Source organism: Centruroides vittatus, unplaced genomic scaffold, assembly GCF_030686945.1.
Source record: "Centruroides vittatus isolate TY-2023 unplaced genomic scaffold, ASM3068694v2 scaffold_324, whole genome shotgun sequence".
Lineage (NCBI taxonomy): Eukaryota > Metazoa > Arthropoda > Arachnida > Scorpiones > Buthidae > Centruroides > Centruroides vittatus.
The window spans coordinates 4,888,564-4,910,007 of NW_027122701.1; the positions used below are offsets into that span (position 1 = coordinate 4,888,564).

At 29.4% G+C, this 21,444-nt stretch overlaps 1 protein-coding gene across 3 annotated transcripts in view; it reads left to right on the forward strand.

Moving 5' to 3' along the window:
* Positions 1-21,444, forward strand: part of Vps50 (vacuolar protein sorting 50) — a 78,580-nt gene that overhangs the window by 18,556 nt on the left and 38,580 nt on the right. For all 3 annotated transcript variants that reach the window (XM_067286104.1, XM_067286103.1, XM_067286105.1), the window contains 7 exons: positions 643-767; positions 6,368-6,485; positions 7,754-7,789; positions 12,611-12,693; positions 19,162-19,303; positions 19,897-20,037; positions 21,195-21,321. In XM_067286104.1, the coding sequence (XP_067142205.1) occupies positions 643-767; positions 6,368-6,485; positions 7,754-7,789; positions 12,611-12,693; positions 19,162-19,303; positions 19,897-20,037; positions 21,195-21,321 (772 nt within the window). The remainder of the gene's footprint in view (positions 1-642; positions 768-6,367; positions 6,486-7,753; positions 7,790-12,610; positions 12,694-19,161; positions 19,304-19,896; positions 20,038-21,194; positions 21,322-21,444) is intronic.

Below are 21,444 nucleotides of genomic sequence, written 5' to 3' on the forward strand. Positions count from 1 at the left end.
GGCTGGATAGACAGTAGACATTTTTTTAATCATCAATGTAGTTAAAATGAAATTCTTTATGGGATTTGTGCTTATGTTTCTGCCTTATTAGAGGTCTGAATGAAACACATAATTTTATGAAACAATGGTTTTATTTATGCATATGGGTATAAATATTTATTTAATGAAAAATTTGGCAACCCCAAAAAATTTTCTTGCAACCCCTCTGGAGGTTGCAACCCACAGTTTGTGCACCACTGATCTATAATACAGTGATCAACAACCTTTCAATCTAGCAAATCAATAAATTGTACAAATAATGAGTGTTTTCAGTGAGTGCATTACATAGTTTTAGTTTACTGAGTGTTTAATGTATATACCAGTATGTATATATATATGTATATATATATATGTATATATATATATATATATATAAGTGATACTAAATTTATGTGGTAAATATGTTTCTATGACTATTGTATTAATTGCAGTTAAGGTTTTCTATATTTTTCAATAAATTAATAAATCAAGTAAATAATACAAAAACTTTTAAATATAATAAAATATAATTAATTTATTCATGTTTTTAACTAACTTTAGTAAAGAATGATATATCAAAATGATATTTATAATTTTATTTAAATAAAACATTATCATTTGAAGGTATCAAAGAAAGTCCTGGATCTCATTTTACAAAATCAATCTGCATATACTTTAGAATTACAGCGTGTAACAGAATTACAAAAGAATTTGGAAACTGCAAGTAGTATCTGTGCTGCAAGTCGAAGGTATTCCTGCATTTTTTTAATGAGCTTATATAATAATATTTTTTATCAGTTTAATTTTAGACATTATTTAAGTGATTTATTTATTAATTTTATATTCTTAATTCTTAAGCAATTTGTTGCATTTACTGACAAACAAGTTCAGAGCTATTTATCTTGCAATGTGATATCTGTGACAATTAACATTTTGATTTATTTTTGAACAAGTTAAGCTGAAATATAATTTTGTAACAAAGTATTCATTAGTGCTAAATATCAGGTACTCAGGGCACTTGTTGTTTTTAATAAACTTGGCTGTAAATATTAATGAATTACCAATGATCGCCTTAGATATCGGGCTATAATCTGGCTAATTAAATGATTGATATAAAGCAATTTGTTACTGGAGGTAGATGTTAGGTGCCATCTCATAACTAAATTATTAAATAAATTTAGAACCTTCTGGAATAAAAGAACTGACCCAGGGCAGGGCTTGAACCTGCAACCTCCACTTGCTGTGCAGTGCACTTGCCAATTACGCCACCTGGAACCTGAGCGAGTCTTCACTTCCAGAGGCATATTAATTTAGATATAACCTTACTTGATTAAATACAACACTGGCTGGGGACGACTCCTACATCCACTAAGAACATCTCCACAATGGCACTCAGCCAGCTAACGCATTACTTGGCGAGGTATATATATATAATAAACATCTCTAAGCCCAATTAACAAATTGCTTTATATCAATCATTTAATTAGCCAGGTTATAGCTTGATATTTAAGGCGATCGTTGGTAATTCATTATATACTCATTGGGCTTAGAGATGTTTATTATTTGTAAATATTAAAACATGTTTTTTAAAAACATCAAGGACTAACTCTATTTTAGTTTTTTAAGAATTTGAAGAAATTTTTTAATTATTGCTGGTAGAGGACACTGTTCCTTCTGTTTTAAAATGTAAGATATAGTCTACAATAACTAATCTATATGTATTTTTAGTTCTCTGCATGTTAGAGAAGGATTTAATTACAAAAAGTTTTTACATAACTTTATAATGTTAAAATTAATTAAGTTTTTCTTTAATTTATACATCCTGCACAATTTTAGCTCATCTCCCAACAATGGTTACCTCAAAGCATTGGCTTGGCCTTTTTTTTTTTCTTGTCAGTGGTTATTGTTTGGAGGTTTGACTGTAATAATAATAATACTATTTTTATAATATAACTATTATTATAAATATACTATTATTATATTGCAAATGTCCTGTTCAGCTGATACTGGTGCCAAGTGCTATGTCGGACTAAAGTCAAGGTATAGCTACCCAAACAAGTGTAACATTAATCTGTATTATTCGTGTACGTTTTGATGTTTAGAAACTTCTTCACAATGTGACATATGTTCCAATTTTGCAGCTTTCTGTAGTCACATGTATATGTTTTTATTAAGGTTTAATGTTTCTAGAATTTTGTATAATGTATGGGATATGACACCAGTGGAAGAGAGAACAATAAGCACAATAAATATCCTATCTATTCTCCACAGTTGCCTTATTTTATGGACAAGTGGAGTGTATAATGTTGATTTTTTTAGTAGAAGCATTTTTCATGTTATGAATGTTTGGAACGAAGATGTCTATTATATAAGCGATCTTATTGCATTTGTCAATGACAATGATGTCAGGTCTATTGTGATGAATTGTTTTATCTGTGATTATGGCTTTGTCATAGTATATTTTGTGTCATTTTCTAAAACTGCCTGTGGAGTATATTTGTAATATGGTACCTGGGGTTTAATAATCTGTGTGTGTATGCAAGCTCTTAGTGTATTATATTTGCTATTTGATTATGCCTATGTAAATATTCTATTTGTGCTAAGAGCCTGCTACCAGAAGTTATATGTTGTATTGTTCCTAGTGCAGGATGTGAATTTTTTGTACAAGAATTTGTGAATGTTGTCTACACCAGGTTTTGTCCAGTTGTGTGCTTTCTGCATTGTACAATGGATGACTTGTGTATTTATTTAAACATAATGCATACTAGATGTGTTCTGCATGTCTTTGCTCTTTTTTTTTGATCCAGTCTGCATCAGAATTGCACTTGACAGCAGTAGACCAACAAGAAGATTAATAATTTGAGAGTTCTTCAGTTGGCATACCATTGTGTTGGGAATCAATACTGGATTTGGTATTAATTAAATTTTGTATCATTTGAGGAGTTGTGCTTTGGCTACAAGTTTTTATTTTAGCATATCAATATATTCTGTAACGTGTGTGTTGTGATGTTCATGTTTTGTGTGTGTTTTGATTTTCTTAAAAATGTTTTTGAGTTGTTTCTTTAATTTTGGTGTTATGTTGTTTTTAGTGTATTGTATCAGCCTGCCTAATTGCTGTCTAATGTCATTTATTTATGTTTCTATTCTTCTCTGCCAGGCAGGCTTGTGATAGAATTGTGTTTTGTGTGTATCTGTCTGCGATTGTTTTTTCAGTCCATGGTGTGTCACTACTGTGAGTGCCCCGGCATAAACTAATGTATGAATTTCTGAGAGTGTAGAAATTAAATGGATGTAGTGTGGTAGTAAGTGAGTGTTTACCTAATTTAGTGTTTTTCCTACTACCTTTGAAGTATTGATTTTTGATATTTGTGGTCTTTGTGTGGATCTGTACCTGTATATGTAGTGAGTGTTTCCTGAAATATAAGTGAGAGTGTATTAATTAAATCCATGACTATGTTATCAGTGATGGATGAAGAAGTGTTTGTAGAATCATTATGGTAGCTATTGTGTGCACGTTATAATCAGTGCTTGTTTCTGGATTATCCTGACATATTACGTGATCTTCATTAATGTTAAATGCTTCTGTCTGTCAATGTATTTGATCAGCAACCTGTTGTTTGATAAGTTCAAGTGTTGTTTGTGGGATAAGGTTGTTGTGTATAATTGTTCTTTTTTGATCAACAACCCTTTGTTCGATGACAGTGAGATGAGAATATTGTTGTGTGAATGGCGTAGTAGTTGTCTGTATGCTGTCATGTTTGTTTCGAGTTTTGTGATGGTGTAGTAAGTACAGATGATAAACTCTTTCATTTCTATTGTTCATTTCATCTTTTGGCATGGTTTTCCAGCCTTTGTGGTCTGTGAATGCATTGCCATAGAAACACCAAGGCTAGGTTAGTTCCTCTTAACTGTTGAGATCATTGCAGTAATCATGCATGGGCTGGCACTGCTTTTGCCACTGGTAACCAAGGGAGACTGTGGCATATTTTTCAAATGTGAGCTTCTGCCTAACCCATGAATGCGGACCTTATTAACCTGAGTGATGTCTGAGCCGGCATCACACTTAGATCTGGTTACTACCATGATAAATATCTCCACAGAATGTGGGTGTGGTCACTCTTAGTTTTCTCCCCGTAGACCTTACTGGCATGTGTGTCCCTACCAGGCGCCTTAGTCTCGAGTTTTTTGCATTGTATTTGAACTGACATTGAACCCACTCATGTTACTGTAACTCACATAATTGGTAGTCTTGATAGACCCATTGAGCGAACTCAAAAGGTGAGGGGAAATACGTCATACTCACTTGGTTACGTATACCATTAAACATGATGGGATTATTTACAATGCATTTGGGTTTGCAATTATAATGATTTGACCAATCAACTTAACTGTAACAAGTTGTAAACAAATCAACATGAATTGACCAGCTCACTTGCCAAATCGACTAACTCCACAAAACAAAAAAGAATAAAAATTGATAATATAAATTATTTTTTAAAATTCCCTTTAAACTTTAAATTTAAATAAACATTACAGAATGTATTTTTATATATCGCTAATGCTTTAATATAATGATATATAAAAATATAACGTTATATTTAAAGCCTTATATTAAATTAGGTATGCGAAAAATTTGAAAATAATGATTATATTAAGGATTTACAAATGGAGTTAATCGATTTGGTCTGTAACTGGCTCAATTATTACAAAGAATTGCTTTTAGCCCTTTGTTATTAAATTAATTAAATATCTACTAATGTGGGGTAGATAATAAGGACTTAACACACCAGTGGTAATAAGCACAAACACTCTGGTATCAATGTAGTACTGTACATTTAATAAAACAAAAGGGGTGTACATTAAAACTCGAATAGATGAGTAGTTAACATGAAATAACCAAAATGCATTTTGGACTATCAAAATAGTCCCTCTTCAGTTGGTATTAATATAAAAAGGTTATAATACTTAAAATTATATCCATCAGCCATTTTCACTTTCATGTAGCAATCTCACATGCTTGACTCAAACATGAGTAAGAACTCACATGGTGAGATGGGAAAGCACGTGAGTTATAACTCAAGACTACCAATTTGACGTCATAGTGTGAGATGGTGACGCCTTCAACACGTTGGGAATTGTAACACAAAAAACTTGAGACTAAGGGCCCAGGAGTTTGTGTTTCAGCCTGCATTGCCCTATGGATCAGTAAAATTACTGGGATCTCCCATCATGACCAGGTGGTGGCCACAAGAGAGGGGTTGTTGTTATTATTATTATTATTATTATTATTATGTTGTTGTTGTTGTTAATAAGTTTCTTACATTTTAATTAAATGACTACAGTTTTATTAAAGTTTTAATCCAAATGACATTAACATTATACACAGGGTGGATTTGCCTGTGTTCAGGCATGCATACTTATTACATATTTATACATATTTGTCTGTGACACATGCAAATATGTATAAATATGTAATAGGTAAGTATATAGTAATATTGCTAATGAGAAACATATCTCACCATGTTATACAGTCAGTTAATTCTACAGTTTGACAGGCTAAGTGAAGGTTGCCCTGAATGGTTCTAATAGCATGGTTCTCCTGGCCATTATGCCACACCAGTAAGAACCTTGGTAAGTGAAAATTTCCCAAACTTTATTAGGAGATGTGGCACTGTAGAATGGGTTCCTTGCTCTCCTGAACTTAATTCCCTTGATTACTTCTGGGGTATACTAAAGGAGAGTGTTTGTTCAATAAAAACCTCCAATATTAATCAACTGAAGTAACATATCACAAATGAATGTGCTAGGAATATGCATTACTAATGATGGAAACCATATTGAAAATGTCAGGCAAACAATTGTTTCTAATGAATGTGTAAGGATATGTTCGCCCTGTAGAATACTTTTGATTATTTTGGTATTGTGTTATTTTGTTAGCATAAATACTTAAAAAAATCAAATAACATTCAAAAGTCACATACTTATCTTTAGACCTTTTAGGTTGAGATGTGTTTTTTCACTTAATTTTAATTAATTTTTTACTTATATGCATTGAATATTGTTTTATCTATTTTTGTATTTAAATAAATAGATTATATATTTATAGTCGTTAACTACTAATTAATTTCTTGTAATTAGTTTTTTAATTTGTAGATTGCATTTTCCAAGACTTGTGAATTATATTATAATGTATTAAAATTGAGTTGCCAAATAGATCAATATATTCAACTGTTTTTAAATTTCCTTAAAGTATCACTAAGAATGTAAAATACCATAAACTTTATATATTATTTTTTTATTGTTTTAAAACAATAATAGTGAACACACATTTTTGTTTAATTATTTTCAGATCTCTTTCTCAGGCTAAAGATAATTTCACTTCTGCAAGTCTTGGTATTTTGGCCAGTTACAAGAAAAGAGAACAGTTGAAGTGTTTATTGAGGTCTCTTCATATGATTAAGACACTGGTAATGTTTCAAACATCAAATTCCATTTTATGATTTCAGTAATGATTTTTAAATAACTACATGCATGCATGCTCAGTGTGTATGTGTGTACACACACACACTTTATGAAGTATAAAAATGTTTTAAATTGGTTTATATATCATATTTCATTTAAAATATAAAATTATATCTAAACAATATAATCAAACAATTTTTCCGATTATACGATTAAACGATTTTTAATTTATTTCATTACTTATATTTTCTTTATTTTATTCTCTCTCTATATATATATTACTGTGTGACCGGGGGGTCGGCACCTCTTTGGTGTCACGTCAGGTCTGACACCACCGTGTCTCGGCTGACACGGAAACCGTGGCGATTCTACGATCGGTCGCGTGAGCAGTCGCGTTTTTCGGGCGATTGGATTCGGGATGGAGGACAAGAGATAACAGAGGCCATTTTAACAAAACATAACGTATATTTAATTGGAACAGGATTCATGTACATTATCAAGGGTCTAGTGACACGATTTCGAGAGAGAGAGCTTACAAACGAGTTTGCGTGGTGATAAATACCTTGGGAAAGATGTTCGTAGATTCTAACGGCGTTGATTCCGGCGGCGTTTGTAGGTTCTAATGGCGTTGATTCTGGCGACGTTTGGAGGTTCGAATGGCGTTGATTCTGGCGGCATTCGTAGGGTTAAATGGCGTTGATATCCTTGGTTTGGCACAAAATTCAGGAGGTAGCACACGTAAAAGTACTTCTGCACCCATGGCTATCCGAGCGACAACTGCTCGAATTTTCGAAGTATTGTTTTCTTGTTTAATGCACTTTAGGGCGAAGGTGATGAGAACTGCTTTTGGGAACTAAATAAAGGATACGTTCTCATGTAAACGGTTGATAGTTGTTAAGTTGTAGTAGTAATTGACAACAAGGCGACAACTATGACGTCATGGAAACTTTACCATAGGTCCACAGTTCCGACACTTACAACTGCTTTGTTAAAATTGTGTTTACCTATGCTATATTTAAAATTCATTGTAGCTTAGTGGGGGAGATAGAATACAAATTAAGTGAAACTGATATTAAAATATGGATTGTAATGTGATGTGTAACTACATGATCTAGAAACTACTCTATAGAATTTTCTGATAATTTTTGGTAATATATACAGTATGTTAGAAATAATAATTTATTTTTATATTATACAGTAAGTAAGGAAGAAAAAATCAGAATAAATATTATTTTATTAATATACTAATTTTGGTATATGGTTATATTTATAGCAAGAAACTGACGTACGATTAGGTGAATTACTTGAAGTAAGTAATTTATAATGCATATTTTTATCATAGTTCATAGTAAATTAGAAATATTTATAAAAAAATAATAATAATAATTTTTTTTATTAATAATAAAGCTATATTTTTACAATAGAATCAATCAGTAAGGAAAATTTATGGTTTATACTATGGTTTCTCATTTCCCAGTCTTTTGCTTGTCCCAGGATTCCAGGATAAAAGTGAAGTGTTTCCCGGGATAGAATTAATTATTTTTAAGATATAAAAAATATCTTGAAATCAAATGATAAAATTACTTTTTATTTTTTAAAGTAATTTAATATGTTCCGCAACCTCTAAAATCATATTAATAATGCTGTGTAAGATATACAGTAGAGCATCGTTTATCCGAATCAATTGGGGACTGGGGTTGTTCGGATAACTGATTTTTTCAGATAACCGATTAAGTACGAAAAAATATATTAACCTATCTGATGTTGAAATTTTTCTCTGTTGCGTGTTGCTTTGTGTTGAATTTTCGTCGATTTTAAGCCTAACGAAAATTTTTATAATAATAATCGAGGTTATTGTATTGTATAAAATTATTTCTTTATTTTGTTTAAACAAAATAAATATATTGAAAAATATAAAAACAAAAAAATGATACTTTATAAGTTAATCTAGTATCAAAAACGTTTGATTCAGCATGACACAGTCCAACTGGAAAACTTTCGGATAACCGACGTTTCGGTTAACCGGCTTTCAGATAAATGACACTCTACTGTATATTAAAAAATTACCTTTGAATTACATAAAAATTTTCACAAATAGAAAAAATTTATTAAAGTTTGTTGGAAAGTGCTTACAACAAAAATACCTTTGTATTGACTTGAAAATTTAAATGAACATAGATCAAACATAGACTTGAAAAAAATGAACATAGATCAAACTTCTAAGTTAGAAGGTAATTTTTGTTTTTTAAATAAAACATAATACAAAATATTATTGTAAATTTTTATAATAAGATTTTAAATAGCAAGGATGGTCAATACTCCAATCACTCAATCTGGTTCTTATTTAACTAATGAAAAGTCCTGCTACCAAGAATGCCCTTTCCGATTCAATTCATGTGGGTGGAATCGTCTTTAATGCATTTAAGAGAAGAGAGTAGTGATGTAACGAATAGTATATTTGGCTTCAGCCGAATTCCGAATATTCGGCTAGGAGCGTGGCCGAATACCAAATATTCGGCCAAACTATTCGACTTGATTAATGCATGTATGAAAATTGGCGCGCAAACCGCATTATGGCAAGGATCATGCACTCTGCTCTCTATTGGCCCGCTGTCACTACGATTTTTTCTTCCAGTAGGTCTAAATTATTTAAATTAATTAATTAAATTATAATTATTAAAGTTAATATGAGATGGAGCCTAACGTCTACCTCTAGTGCCAAATTGGTTTATAATTTATGTAATAGCTGTAAATAGCCCGATATGATTCGGCAGTTGTTGGTATTTAGATGTAAGTTATAACTTATAAGTTATTTTATTTGCAATCGATCTTTTTAACTCTAAAATTTTGTTTTTACTACTTATTTGTAGACTGAATAGTGCCCTAAGGATATACTTTAGTGGGGACATATGGTCTAGTTTCTGCGCAGTTGGGAAACAGTTCAAATATATTATTGGGGGGGTTTCTATTTGTGAAGTTTTGTGATATTTTGTTGCTATTGTTTTTGTCAATATTTTTAAAATTAACATGATTTCAAATGTTATCTTTTGCATATAATGAAAAATGCTCATTGTTTGCTTTATATATAAAATAAATTATATATTAGTTACTCATCTTCTAGAAATAGATAAATAATTCTTTCATTAAATACGATAAGTTTCAATAAAACGTTTTGTAAATCATTTTAAAATATTGTAAAAAATATAAAAATATACGCGAATACGAATATAACATAATTAACTAAACAATAATATTAATGCCCGATACATTCTAACCTACACGCCATCAATGCCATAAGATATCGGGCTAGATAAAGGCTATATTATTATTTAATTACGAAATAATTTAATACTAGAGTTAGATGCTATTTCTTATTAACTTTAATAATTACAGTTTAATTTTCAGCATTAATAAAAGTTACCAAAATGATTAATTTACTGTGTTTTTGTTATTTCTTACTCCTGTTTTTAGGTATTCGGTATTCGGCCGAATAGTGATTTAAATATTCAATATTCGGCCGAATAGTGAAAAATAGGCCGAATACCGGATAGTAACCGAATATTCGTTACATCACTAGAAGAGAGATGTTGTGTGTTTTTTTTCCTCCTGTAGCCTGGAAGATTTCTAGTTTGTTTTTGAGATTATTGTACTTCTTTTGCTCTCTAGTATTCTTGATTTGTCTACCTTGGCTTCTTTAATAGAAACATCAAGCTTATAGCTCGATAATTTGGCAGTTCGTTTGTCTTTAATAATCAGGTTTATGAAGAAAAACTTCATACTTGCAGACTTCGTACTCGTTTGTGCAAATTGGGCAAGGATACAATCTGGCGTTACGCAGTTACTGAAGCTACTGAGCATGGTTAAAAATTAAGACAGCATAAGCACAATTATTCCAGATATTACAGGTTCTGACAAGTAAAGAATTTTCAGAGTCCTACCACAAATAAGCTACGTATTGATTATTGACCATTTGTGACATGCCATAACGAGTGAAATTTTAAAAAACTAATAAGTAGGTTTAAAGTTAATAAATACAAATGAATTCTGACAGTTTTTGAGTTAATTATACTTTCTATTTGCAAAATTTCCTCAACCTTAACACAAAATAAGAAAAAAGTGAATTTTTAAGAAGTTTGCAGGATTTCCCGGGATATTTCCCAGGTTAAAAAAACAACCGGGTTCCTGGGATCCCATTTTAGAAACCCTAGTTTATACTCAAACTTTGTCACAACACCATGAAAATACAAAAGCACACTTTTACCAACCTTTTACGGTGCGACATTAAATAAAAAGAAAAGAAAAGGAACTTTTCCTTTTCTTTTTTTATTTAATGTTGCACTGTAAAAGGTGGTGGAAGTGTGCCCTAGTTTATATATTTATTCATTTGAATATAAAAGTATTCATCTGAACATGAATATATTTTTATAATTCAAACTTTGACAATAAAGTAATTCATTTAAATTTTCATGTTAAATAAATAAAATAATTAGAAAGAATGATCATCAAATTTTTCTTAATGCTTCTAAGATTAGATTTTTAGTTAATTAAAATTATTTAAAAAAATTTTAACCATGATTTTCAAGAAATAATAGAGAATATTTATTTTATAAATGAAACTATTGTTCATTGTAGAAAAATAATTTATTCACAAGAGCCTTAGCAAACACAAAGTCTAACTTTACATTAACTTTTATTATTGATCAATTTTAAGAATCAGTTGGTTAAATTTAATGATTAATACTGGTAATGTCTCCAGATGGCAGTTCAGAAATGCATATAACTTAAAGAAATGATTAATCTGTCATAAGTTAATAGTGCTGTATTTGTTAAGCACTATACTTTTAAAATTTTAATGTAGTTAATGTAGTTTTGTTCATCTTTGATTTCTATCTATTTATTTATTTTTTTTTTCACAAAATGATAAATTAGTAAATAATAAGAAAAATATTAAATATTTGAATTTCCTTATCTTACCATAAATTTTTACACTGTTTTTGAAAGAAATTTTTTTTGTTTTGAATAGGTTTTAGTGTAAATATATTTTAATTACATTAGAGAAATATTAGACAATTTCATTTATTTTTTTTTTATAGTAAATCACTAATATATCTTATTTACTTGCATATAAGACAGGGTTTTTATTCATTTATCACAGCTTAGAATTCTTAGGTTGTCCTATACATGCAAGCGAAAGACACTCTGCATTTTTGCAAATAATTTTTGTGAACTGCATATTCACATTTTTTACTGTTGACTGCCACGTTACTTTTCAGGATTCCAATGTAAAACACCAACTTAATTTAATTTAATTTTTGCGAGACAATATGTGCATTTACATTCATTTGATATTTTACTTGAGATTAAATGAAATAAAATTAGAATTGTATTAATAAATCGTATTTTCTTTATTTTGACCTTTAAAGTCCTATATGCGAGGTCATCTTATATGCAAGTAAATACGGTATTTAAAAAATTTTATTACTAGGTTTAATTCAAAGTGATTCCAACTAAAGATAGGAGTATTAGAATGTAAGAATTGAGAACTTTTTGAGTTTAAAGAGTTCTTGTTGTTCCCAAGAACTTGTGTTAGATTTTCAAGTAGTTCTTGGATGTGATCCTTATGAGTTCATATGACAGTGAACAAAATAATTTGAGTACCAAGAATGAGGATTTCTTTTCTATAGGCATTATAATCACATAATAATAATACAGACCAAGTTACTCTATGATCTGACTTCTCTAGGATTTTAAAATATATTAAATTATTTTTTCATCTCCAGTAAATTTTCATATTTTATCATTTAACAGATATGGAATTGTTAAAAGTTTTATAACTTAAGTGAAAAAGTCTGAAAATTTGCTAAAAGCCAAAAATTAATCTTCAAAACCATTACAAAGATTAATTCTGTAAAATTATAAACATCACATTTTTTTGTAATTTTTGATATTTCAGTTAGTTAATTCAATAATGGAATGAGAAAAACAAGTTTTTTTAACCATTATTCCATTATTGAATTCAATATGAAGTAGAAATAGTATTTATTAGATAAATATTAATAAATATGATGAATGAGAAATTCTAAATGTTTTATTTAAAATATATTTCTTTATTAAAATAATTGTTTTAAAGGAGGAAGATTATCCTGGAGCAATACAGTTGTGTCTAGAATGTCAAAAAGCTGCTAGCACATTTAAACATTATAAATGCATTTGGTAAGTAATTTGTTATGTTGTAATTTTGGATTAAGCAATTTCTCTATAGCATCCATTTCAACATTAAAATTATTTAAATTATATTAAAAAATTAAGTTTTGATTTTTATTTATAAGTTTATCAACATGGTAAAGAAATAACTAAATTATTAGTTTGTCATGAACATACAGCATACCTATAATAAATAATTGTGATACAAGAGATTGGGTATGCTCTATTGAATGGTGATATTTTAAACTTTTGGAAATGGACTATCTAGGCCAAAAGTCAAAATTTTTAAAATGGAATATGATACTTTTTTTTTTCAGATTCAGATTAAACTCATAAGACAATTTTGTCTCAAACATTTTTTCTGAATATGCCTCCATTCACTATAAAATGATCTTTAAAATGTGATAAACTCTTCTTGACAAAACATTATTAAAAGCCATTTTGTCACAAAATTTTCCAGCTGGCTGAATGTTCAGTGTCAACAAATTTAAACATTACACATTACACGTGTTTACATTTTCATTTCAAATAAGTTTTCATTTTCAGTTACACATTTATTAAGGTGTCTTAGTAATCTGTTGCTGTGACCGGAGGGTCGGCATCTATTTGGTGCCTTGTCAGGACTGACACCACTGAGTCTTGTTGACTCGAAAGCTACGATGGTGAGGTTTGATTTAAAAGTAGGTCACATGAGCAGCTGTGTGCGTGGGTGATCGGATTCAGGATGGAAACTATTGGAGAGCGGGTTGGAAGTGACTCACTTGGATTTCTGTTAACCAAACAAATAATTGTTTATTTGTAAAAAGTGGAAAAAAGGATTCATGATAAATATTATATCAAAACAACTATATAGATGTGGTTGCAAGAGAGAGAGTTTACACTAGAGCATGCAGAGGATAAATACCTTGTAGAGGATTTGGAGATCAGATGCTTGCCGGTTGGGTCAAAAAGAAGAAAGTTCTAGATGATAATTCTGAGTTCAGAGGTCGACAGTTGATAGTATGGCCGCAGGAGAGAAGGATGACATACCTGTAGAGATAATTAAAATGATTTAACCAACAATATAATAGAACGAGGTATCCATTGATATAATAGAATAATATATCCAAACATATAATAAAACGATATATTCAAATGTATCCAAAATTTGAGGCATGGGAAACGAGTGGCTCAGTTGAGGAACTGGCAACAACTGCCAATTATTGGTAGCTAGTTGTTATATTGAAACAATGAAATCAAGACAGCAGGTCAGAAGGTCATGTGAAAGCATCTTTATCAATGCTGAGAACTTAAAAGAAGATATACTCCCAGGTGTGATAGTTGACAAAGTTGATGTTATGACGTTAAATTGTTTATGTTGAAGTTTCGATTCTCACATTGCCATGTCCTATGAAATTTGTTGATGAATGAATCTTGAATCTCAAACACTGTTTGTTTTACATAATAATTATTTTGTATACAAAAAATCAATATGGACAGAAAGATGGCATAACTATGGATTCTTGTAAAGGCCATAAATTGGCTGAATCGACTATGATACATAGACCAAATAAACATATACCAAATATATAAACATAGACCAAATAATTTACAGAACGTCATGGAATTTTATTTCCCGCGAGAAAAAAAAGTTTAAAAACTCACCACCGGTGGGGGAATGGCACTGTATGTAATATTCTTAATCAAAATAAGACATGAAGACATTGTTGAAAATGTTTTTAGTTATTTCTGAAATGTGTTACAAAGCATGTTCAATATGGCATCCACCATTTTCTAAATGCAAGTTAAATCGCATTACTGTGTTCTCAACAGTAGCTCTTAGCGTATCAGGAGGAATTTAACTTGCTTTCAGAAAATGGTGGATGCCACATTGAACATGCTTTGTAACACGTTTTAGAAACGATTAAAAACATTTTCAACCGATGTCTTCATGTCTTATTTCATTTAACAATATTGCAGACAGCACTATTTCCCTTTGGTGGTGAGTTTTTGAACTTTTTTTTGCAGGAAATAAAATCCCATGACGTCCTGTACATTATTATCAAATTTGATAACATTCTGTTCAGTAGTTTTCATTTTATGGCCATTTCAAAGTGGAACTTTAATTATAACCCTGTATAATATCAGATAGTATGATTAAAGATTTGTCAATAATCAAAAGGAATGAAATATCAAGAAAGAAATGGATTAAGGCTAGATAAGGCCAAACTGCATATTATTCATAATGTTTGTATGGAAAAGAATGTTTGTATTTTTTTACGAACATATAAAAAAAGTTATTGGAAGTGGCACAAAACCAATCTAAATATAAATTTCAGTAATAAACTTACATTTAGATGATTTAGCACTTTAATTTTTTTTTGTTTTCATTGAAAATACATCACTTATAGTTTAATTTAGTTTAGATAGACACCAGTATAGTTCAAACATTCATAAACAATTTAATATGATATTGTATATTATATGACATGATATAGCAGTCCCATTTATTGCAGCCATATCAAAAGAGCAATAAACATGTAAAAAATGGATCTGCTTTTATTCCCTTTTTATGAAGGGTCATACATTCCCAATAATAGAAGGAACAGTTGGTGTTGAGAATACATTTTTTTCTAAATCCTAAAATGTAAATCTTAATGCTTGACATCAAAAAGTTTGTTTTTGAAAAAACTTTTAGATGACAAGCATTTTAGAATTAGTAAATATTTTGCATTTATTTCTTGAAAGTATTTCTTTATAAAAATAATATATCAGAAGAAATGCAGGTAAAACAGCTTCATCTTGAAGTCTGAAAAATATACAGTGGGTGATCGGTTAACAAACATAATCCGTTCCAAGACTTTGTTCACTATCCGAATTGTTTGTTAACTGATTATTGATTTACCAAAGGTTTTATGGGAATTTGATTAATTCGTTCTGGAGACTGCAAAAAATAAAAAATATATACTTTCTTACTATGTTTGTTTATATGTAATAATAAAAATACATATATACACAGTCTTGCATTTTTATTAATCATGTTTTTTCCATTTGTAGGGGTTAAAGAATCTGTCCAATGTCAATTGCTTTTCTCTCTTTTTCAGGATTTTTCAGAAGTATTTAATAGCACTGTAATTGTAGAGATCCCTAATCCTATTAACCTCAACCTGGTTTGGATGCCATTCTAAGACCATTGTTCTGACATCCTCCCACTTATTCAAAAAAAATGTTTAATAGCAGATATCGACATTAATTCTCTTTTGTAGAAGAAAACATATCTCGCTGAGTTTCTTGGTGTTCTTCATTTAAGAATTCTTGTCATTCTTCTGTCGTCAGATCCATTTTAGGTTCCATTATGAGCTCTTCAATGTTCTTTATTTCTCAAATGTGATTTTTGTTATTCCTTTAGCTGCTTGAGTCTTCTTGATTATACTGTATCTTTCTTAGATAAGATTGAACTGCAGCCTACTGTAGAACTGCTCAAGCCATACTGCTTAGCAACATCAGACATCTGCCCACTCTCTACCTTTGCTATTGTACTCTCATCTTTCAAAAATGAAAACCAACACAAAACTTAATGAGTGCCTGCCTGACAGTCTCGCAAATACTATAAAAGAATTGTTTCTGTCAGAAAAGTAAAAGGCTGGATTTACAAGGGAGAGTTTCAAAGTTAGGAGGAATACTATTTGATCAGTATATACTGGGTTGAGCGTCGATGTCAATGTCTTCCATGCTCCGAAAAGTTTTGTTTTTGAATTGTTGTCTGAAGCAAGAGAAGACCAATCAGTATTCATTATTTTATGTCTCTTCTTCTTGTGTTTGTTCTGTGAGGTGTTTGTAATCGGAACATGTGTTTGTTGTCCAAACATAAAAATCTTTCACGAAAGTGTTCGTTATCTGATTTATTCGTTAATCAATCACCCACTGTATCTATATATATCTATAAGAGCTACCGCAAACTACAAGAAGCGAGAGCTAGCATATGCTTGGTCACGCTCCCAAGCCCCGCCTTTTTTCCCATGATGCTATGGGCCATTTTTGCTAGGTGAGCTACTCGGGCACGAGGCATCCGCAAACTACACAATGTTTGCTCGTGTAACGTAGTCCACATGACCTGGATTCCTATATGTGGATTGGCTATAGAACAAAGATTTTATTACAACCTATACTTGTAATCAGTCAGTTTTCGTTTCGAACTTTGAAACAGCATGGGAAAAATATGCCTGGTAGTTAAGCCTAACTAGGCTTAAGCCTATTTATAAATAGCTATTTACTATTTATAAATATACAACGTTTGTACCATTTTCTTTTCAATACTGAATGTATTAATCATGCAATTTACCATACATCGATAAAATTCTATTATTTCTTTTTCGACATGTGGCATGTTTATGTAGTCATCCATTTTCCCCTGCTCTCTCTTGCTAGCGTAATGCTCTTGTTGTTGAATTCTGTGAACAGCGAGAGTACTCTGGTATCGCTGCTCTAGCAAAGGAAAAACCACGTGAGCAAGAAGAGAGGGGCGGAACCTTTGACGTCATCGGTTGTGCTAGGGCACGTTTGCTAGCAGTTTGCTCTCGCAAAGTGCTAGTTTGCGGCGGCTCTAAAATATAAAAATATATTACAATTTTTAAGCTAATTGCAATGATATTTTTTAAATTTGTTGTATAGAAATCTGTTGAAGTCATCTTTAAAAGTTTGTAGTTTCAATCAGTCTCTAAGCAAATTATTTTGGGATACATCTGGTTGATTAGTATATGGTCAAGATCTAGCCCAAAATAATCTAGCACTAAATGATTTGATTATTATAGAAGTTTGTGTTTGGTTGTTACTATATGCAAACTTTGAGCTTTCTATAGCTCTCTGAAGTATTTTGAAAAGGGTTTTAGGAAGAATCTATGCTTCTTCGGAAGTTTTTAAAGAAAATCTATGATACTACTTAAATCCTAGAAGAATCTACATAAAAAATTCTGATGAATGAAATGCCAGATTGATTATGGAATTATAGAATACCTATATTTTGAAAGTTTTCAACATAAAAAAAAAATTACTTTTAATAGTTTGTTAGAATGTCATGCAATTTTGACAAAATCTTTTAAAATTATGAATAGAATGGTAGAAAGAATTAATGAGAAAATATAAGAGTAGAGAGAATCCTTTATTATCTGTCAGTGATGACTATTATTATCATCACTTCTGTGAATCAATGCTGTTTTAATTTTTCTGCTTAAGCAGATATTTAATAAATTTTATAACTATATATAATCTTTGACATTAGTAGTTAAGAAAATTTTTTTAAACATAGAGGAACCTTTAAAAAGCAATTTTAAAAGTGTTAGTGGAAATATATAATTTTATATTGATTGTTATCTAATAGTTTTTTAAATTATATTTTAAAATAACTGTTTTTGTAATTTTTAAGAGCAACTGTACATAATGTATATTTCCACAGATAAGATGACCTTCAAATAAGACAAGGTATAAATTTTTGTTAAAGATTTATAGTTTTAGCATATATCTGTCCTATAAGACAACCCCCCTAAACTATCAATGGCCTATGAATTAATTTAGATCAGCGATAATTATCTGGATAATAATACTGTATAGCGTATACGGAATTATGTCCTATTCCTAATTTTTCGAATGAACAAATTTTATTTTCTTGCATCTGGCAGCACTGTCTTGCGATTGTTGCAAATATTTGCACTGATTTGGGCATTCAGGTAATGACCTTGACTATTCACAAAAACATCGTACAGGCTATTCTATTTTGTGGACATACCTACTCTCTACTAGTAAATAATTACAGTTTGTTCGTGTTTTCCTCAGTAGCTCAATAAACATAACTTTTAATATATATTTTGTTCTAGTATTGTTTTTATTGTTACATATTTCAATCTAATTTTTTTTATGTTTTTATTTTGTATCTTCCTATAAGATGACCCCAGATTTTGGAGGCCTTTTTTTATGATTCGATTATCATCTTATCTGCGGAAATATACAATATTTTAAAAAAGTGTATATAAATTTTGATTTATATTATATTGTAATGTTTTGTTTCAACTTTGGTTATGAACTATTACTATAATAATAATTTTTTCTATTGTTGTTTTGGTCCATCAGTGATTGAGTGCATAAAACTATTGAACATTGATAATTTTGAGTTTGCACCTGACCAATGGGCCTGGCCATATGGAATTTTTGGATTTTCTTCACATGCCTAAGACCTAAATAGGAGCTAGTTTCCTATAGAAAGGCCTCCTGGGAGACATCTAAGGTCAAATTGATCACATGTTGCATTGCCTTATTACATTAATTCAGTCCATTATTGGTTTTTTGTGTTTGAAACAGAATGTATAATATACAAATTTAAAACAGTTTTTGCTATTAATTCAGTATAATTATATATTATTTTATTAATAATTTAAAACAAAATTTATATGAGATTAGTATATAAACAGAAAAATATAGTAATTTATATGGAGTATTTGATTTCAGTGATTTAAGTTCAAAACTGAAAGACACACTAGTAATGACAGAAGAACAATTAGATGTTGCCTTATCCAAAGTTTGTTGTCAGTTTGATAAAACATACTATGAGAAACTTCAAGCTGCTTATAAACTTCTGGGAAAAACACAGGTATTGTAATGTATTATTGTTAAATATTTTAATAAGCTTGGTAATGTAATGTATAATCAAATTTTTAACATTTAATTTTTGCTTTATTAAGTTTTAAAAATAAGAATAATTTATGTTTTTATTTTTTGCATAATATACAATATTTATAGAAAAAGTATAATTTCTATGACAAATCAATGATTACATTTCAATTAATAAAAATATCAATGAAACTGTTTCAGATTTATGGTAGTTTAAAAGTGGTGCTTTTGTTTCATGACTAATTAGACTATTCATTATAACTGATTCAAAAGAATAATAATAAATTAAAATGATCAAATAAATAAATAAAAATTCTTTTTTGTTGCCAATTTCAAAACTTCAGATTTAATTAAATGTTCTAAACATTTAATTCTAAACAATGTATATTTACTTCAAAGATTTTTCTTTACTATCAATTTCAATAAATAAAAGTGACTCCAAAAAAGACTAATATTGTTTGAAGATTTCTTAATTACTTTTTTTTTTTTTAACTATTATTAGCAATTTACATGCAAAATATTTATTTACATAATGATCTATGCTAGTTATGTAAATCTTTATTATTTTTATAGACAGCAATGGATCAGTTATTAATGCATTTCACTAGTGCTATTCATAACAAAGCATTTGTAATTGTTTTGGGATACGTTGAATTGTGTGCTGGTCAGAGTGAAACTAATTTCCAGAAAAGGCAATATACAGATCTATGTAAAGTAAGTAAAATATTCATCATGATATCAGTATTGTGAATATTTTAAATAAAAATTTAGTATTGATTAACTACTATGATTATATAAAAATTATTCATTAATTGTATTAAATGTACTAAACAATATTTCATCAAATGCAAGAAAAATATTCTTAAAAAGTGCTGTGATGCTGTGATGAACAAATTCATCTTTATCAAAAATTAATGTTAGTTACAAATTGAATTTGGAAGAATAATTTGTGTTTTGAAAGTATAATTTTGTTTGTTTGTGGAGTTTGTAACTATGATTTTTTTAGATGATTCAAAATTTTTTATTTTTTTCACAGATATCAAAAATTAAATTTGAATATATTTTACTAAATCTATATTGTTTTATAGTTTTGTTTATGAAATTTTCTGAAGTGTTGTTCATTATTTATTTGAAATTTTAATAAATGTATTTTGTTAAAAATTAAAAACCTTAGCATTTTCATATAAATAGATCATATATCATAATCACTTGTTTATGATATATGAAATGCAGATGGAATGAATGCCCTGTTGATTTTCAATGAAAAACTGGAATGGTGGCAATAAACAACATTTTTCCCATTTGGAATTTTACTATTTTTGTTTTTAGTTCAAAATGGAGATTAAGTTATTCTGAATGTCTGTTTAAAATGAAATACACACCTGCAAGTATATCATCATACAATGTTCTAGCAAAGTGTATAGAACTTCAACAGATACTGTAAGAGAAAAAGAATGAAAGAGGCAAAAAGATTCATCTTTTTATTATTGTTGAGAGGAGAGAGAAATAATGTCCATAGTAATTTACAAACTGATTCCCCATAAATATCAATTTGCACTGCTGATTCTTGGAAGTAGATATTTGAACCATAACCTCCTTATGGTTCAAAAAGTCAGCCATAAGACTATTACTAAATGTTGGTAACATTAAAGTATAAAAAGTCATAAAATGTATAAGAGCTAAAGCTACTTGAAATTAAGATACCTCAGAAAATTTTGCATCAATTGATACATCTGGTCTATCTAGTGTTAACTTTTTGTTATTCGTTCAATAATATGAACTTATAAAATACAAAATAAGTAATAAAAATAAACATGTGCTTGAGATCAATTTTAAATTTTAAAATAAACATTTATTTTATAAATTTTTAGCATATAACAGCAGAAAGTTTTACACCATGTTTGATAAATCTGTGTAAAGCATTATGGGAAATTATGTGCAGTTACTGGTGTATTGTTGAATGGCACGAAGAAAATGTTAATACATCAAAATATGAGGGTAAGTCTTGGATTTTAATATTTTAATTATGATTTATATGTTTGTTTGTATAATTTTGTATAAAAATGTTAATCATTGTTATTACAATTTACTGTTTTTAATGAAGTGGTAGTTAGAATTTAA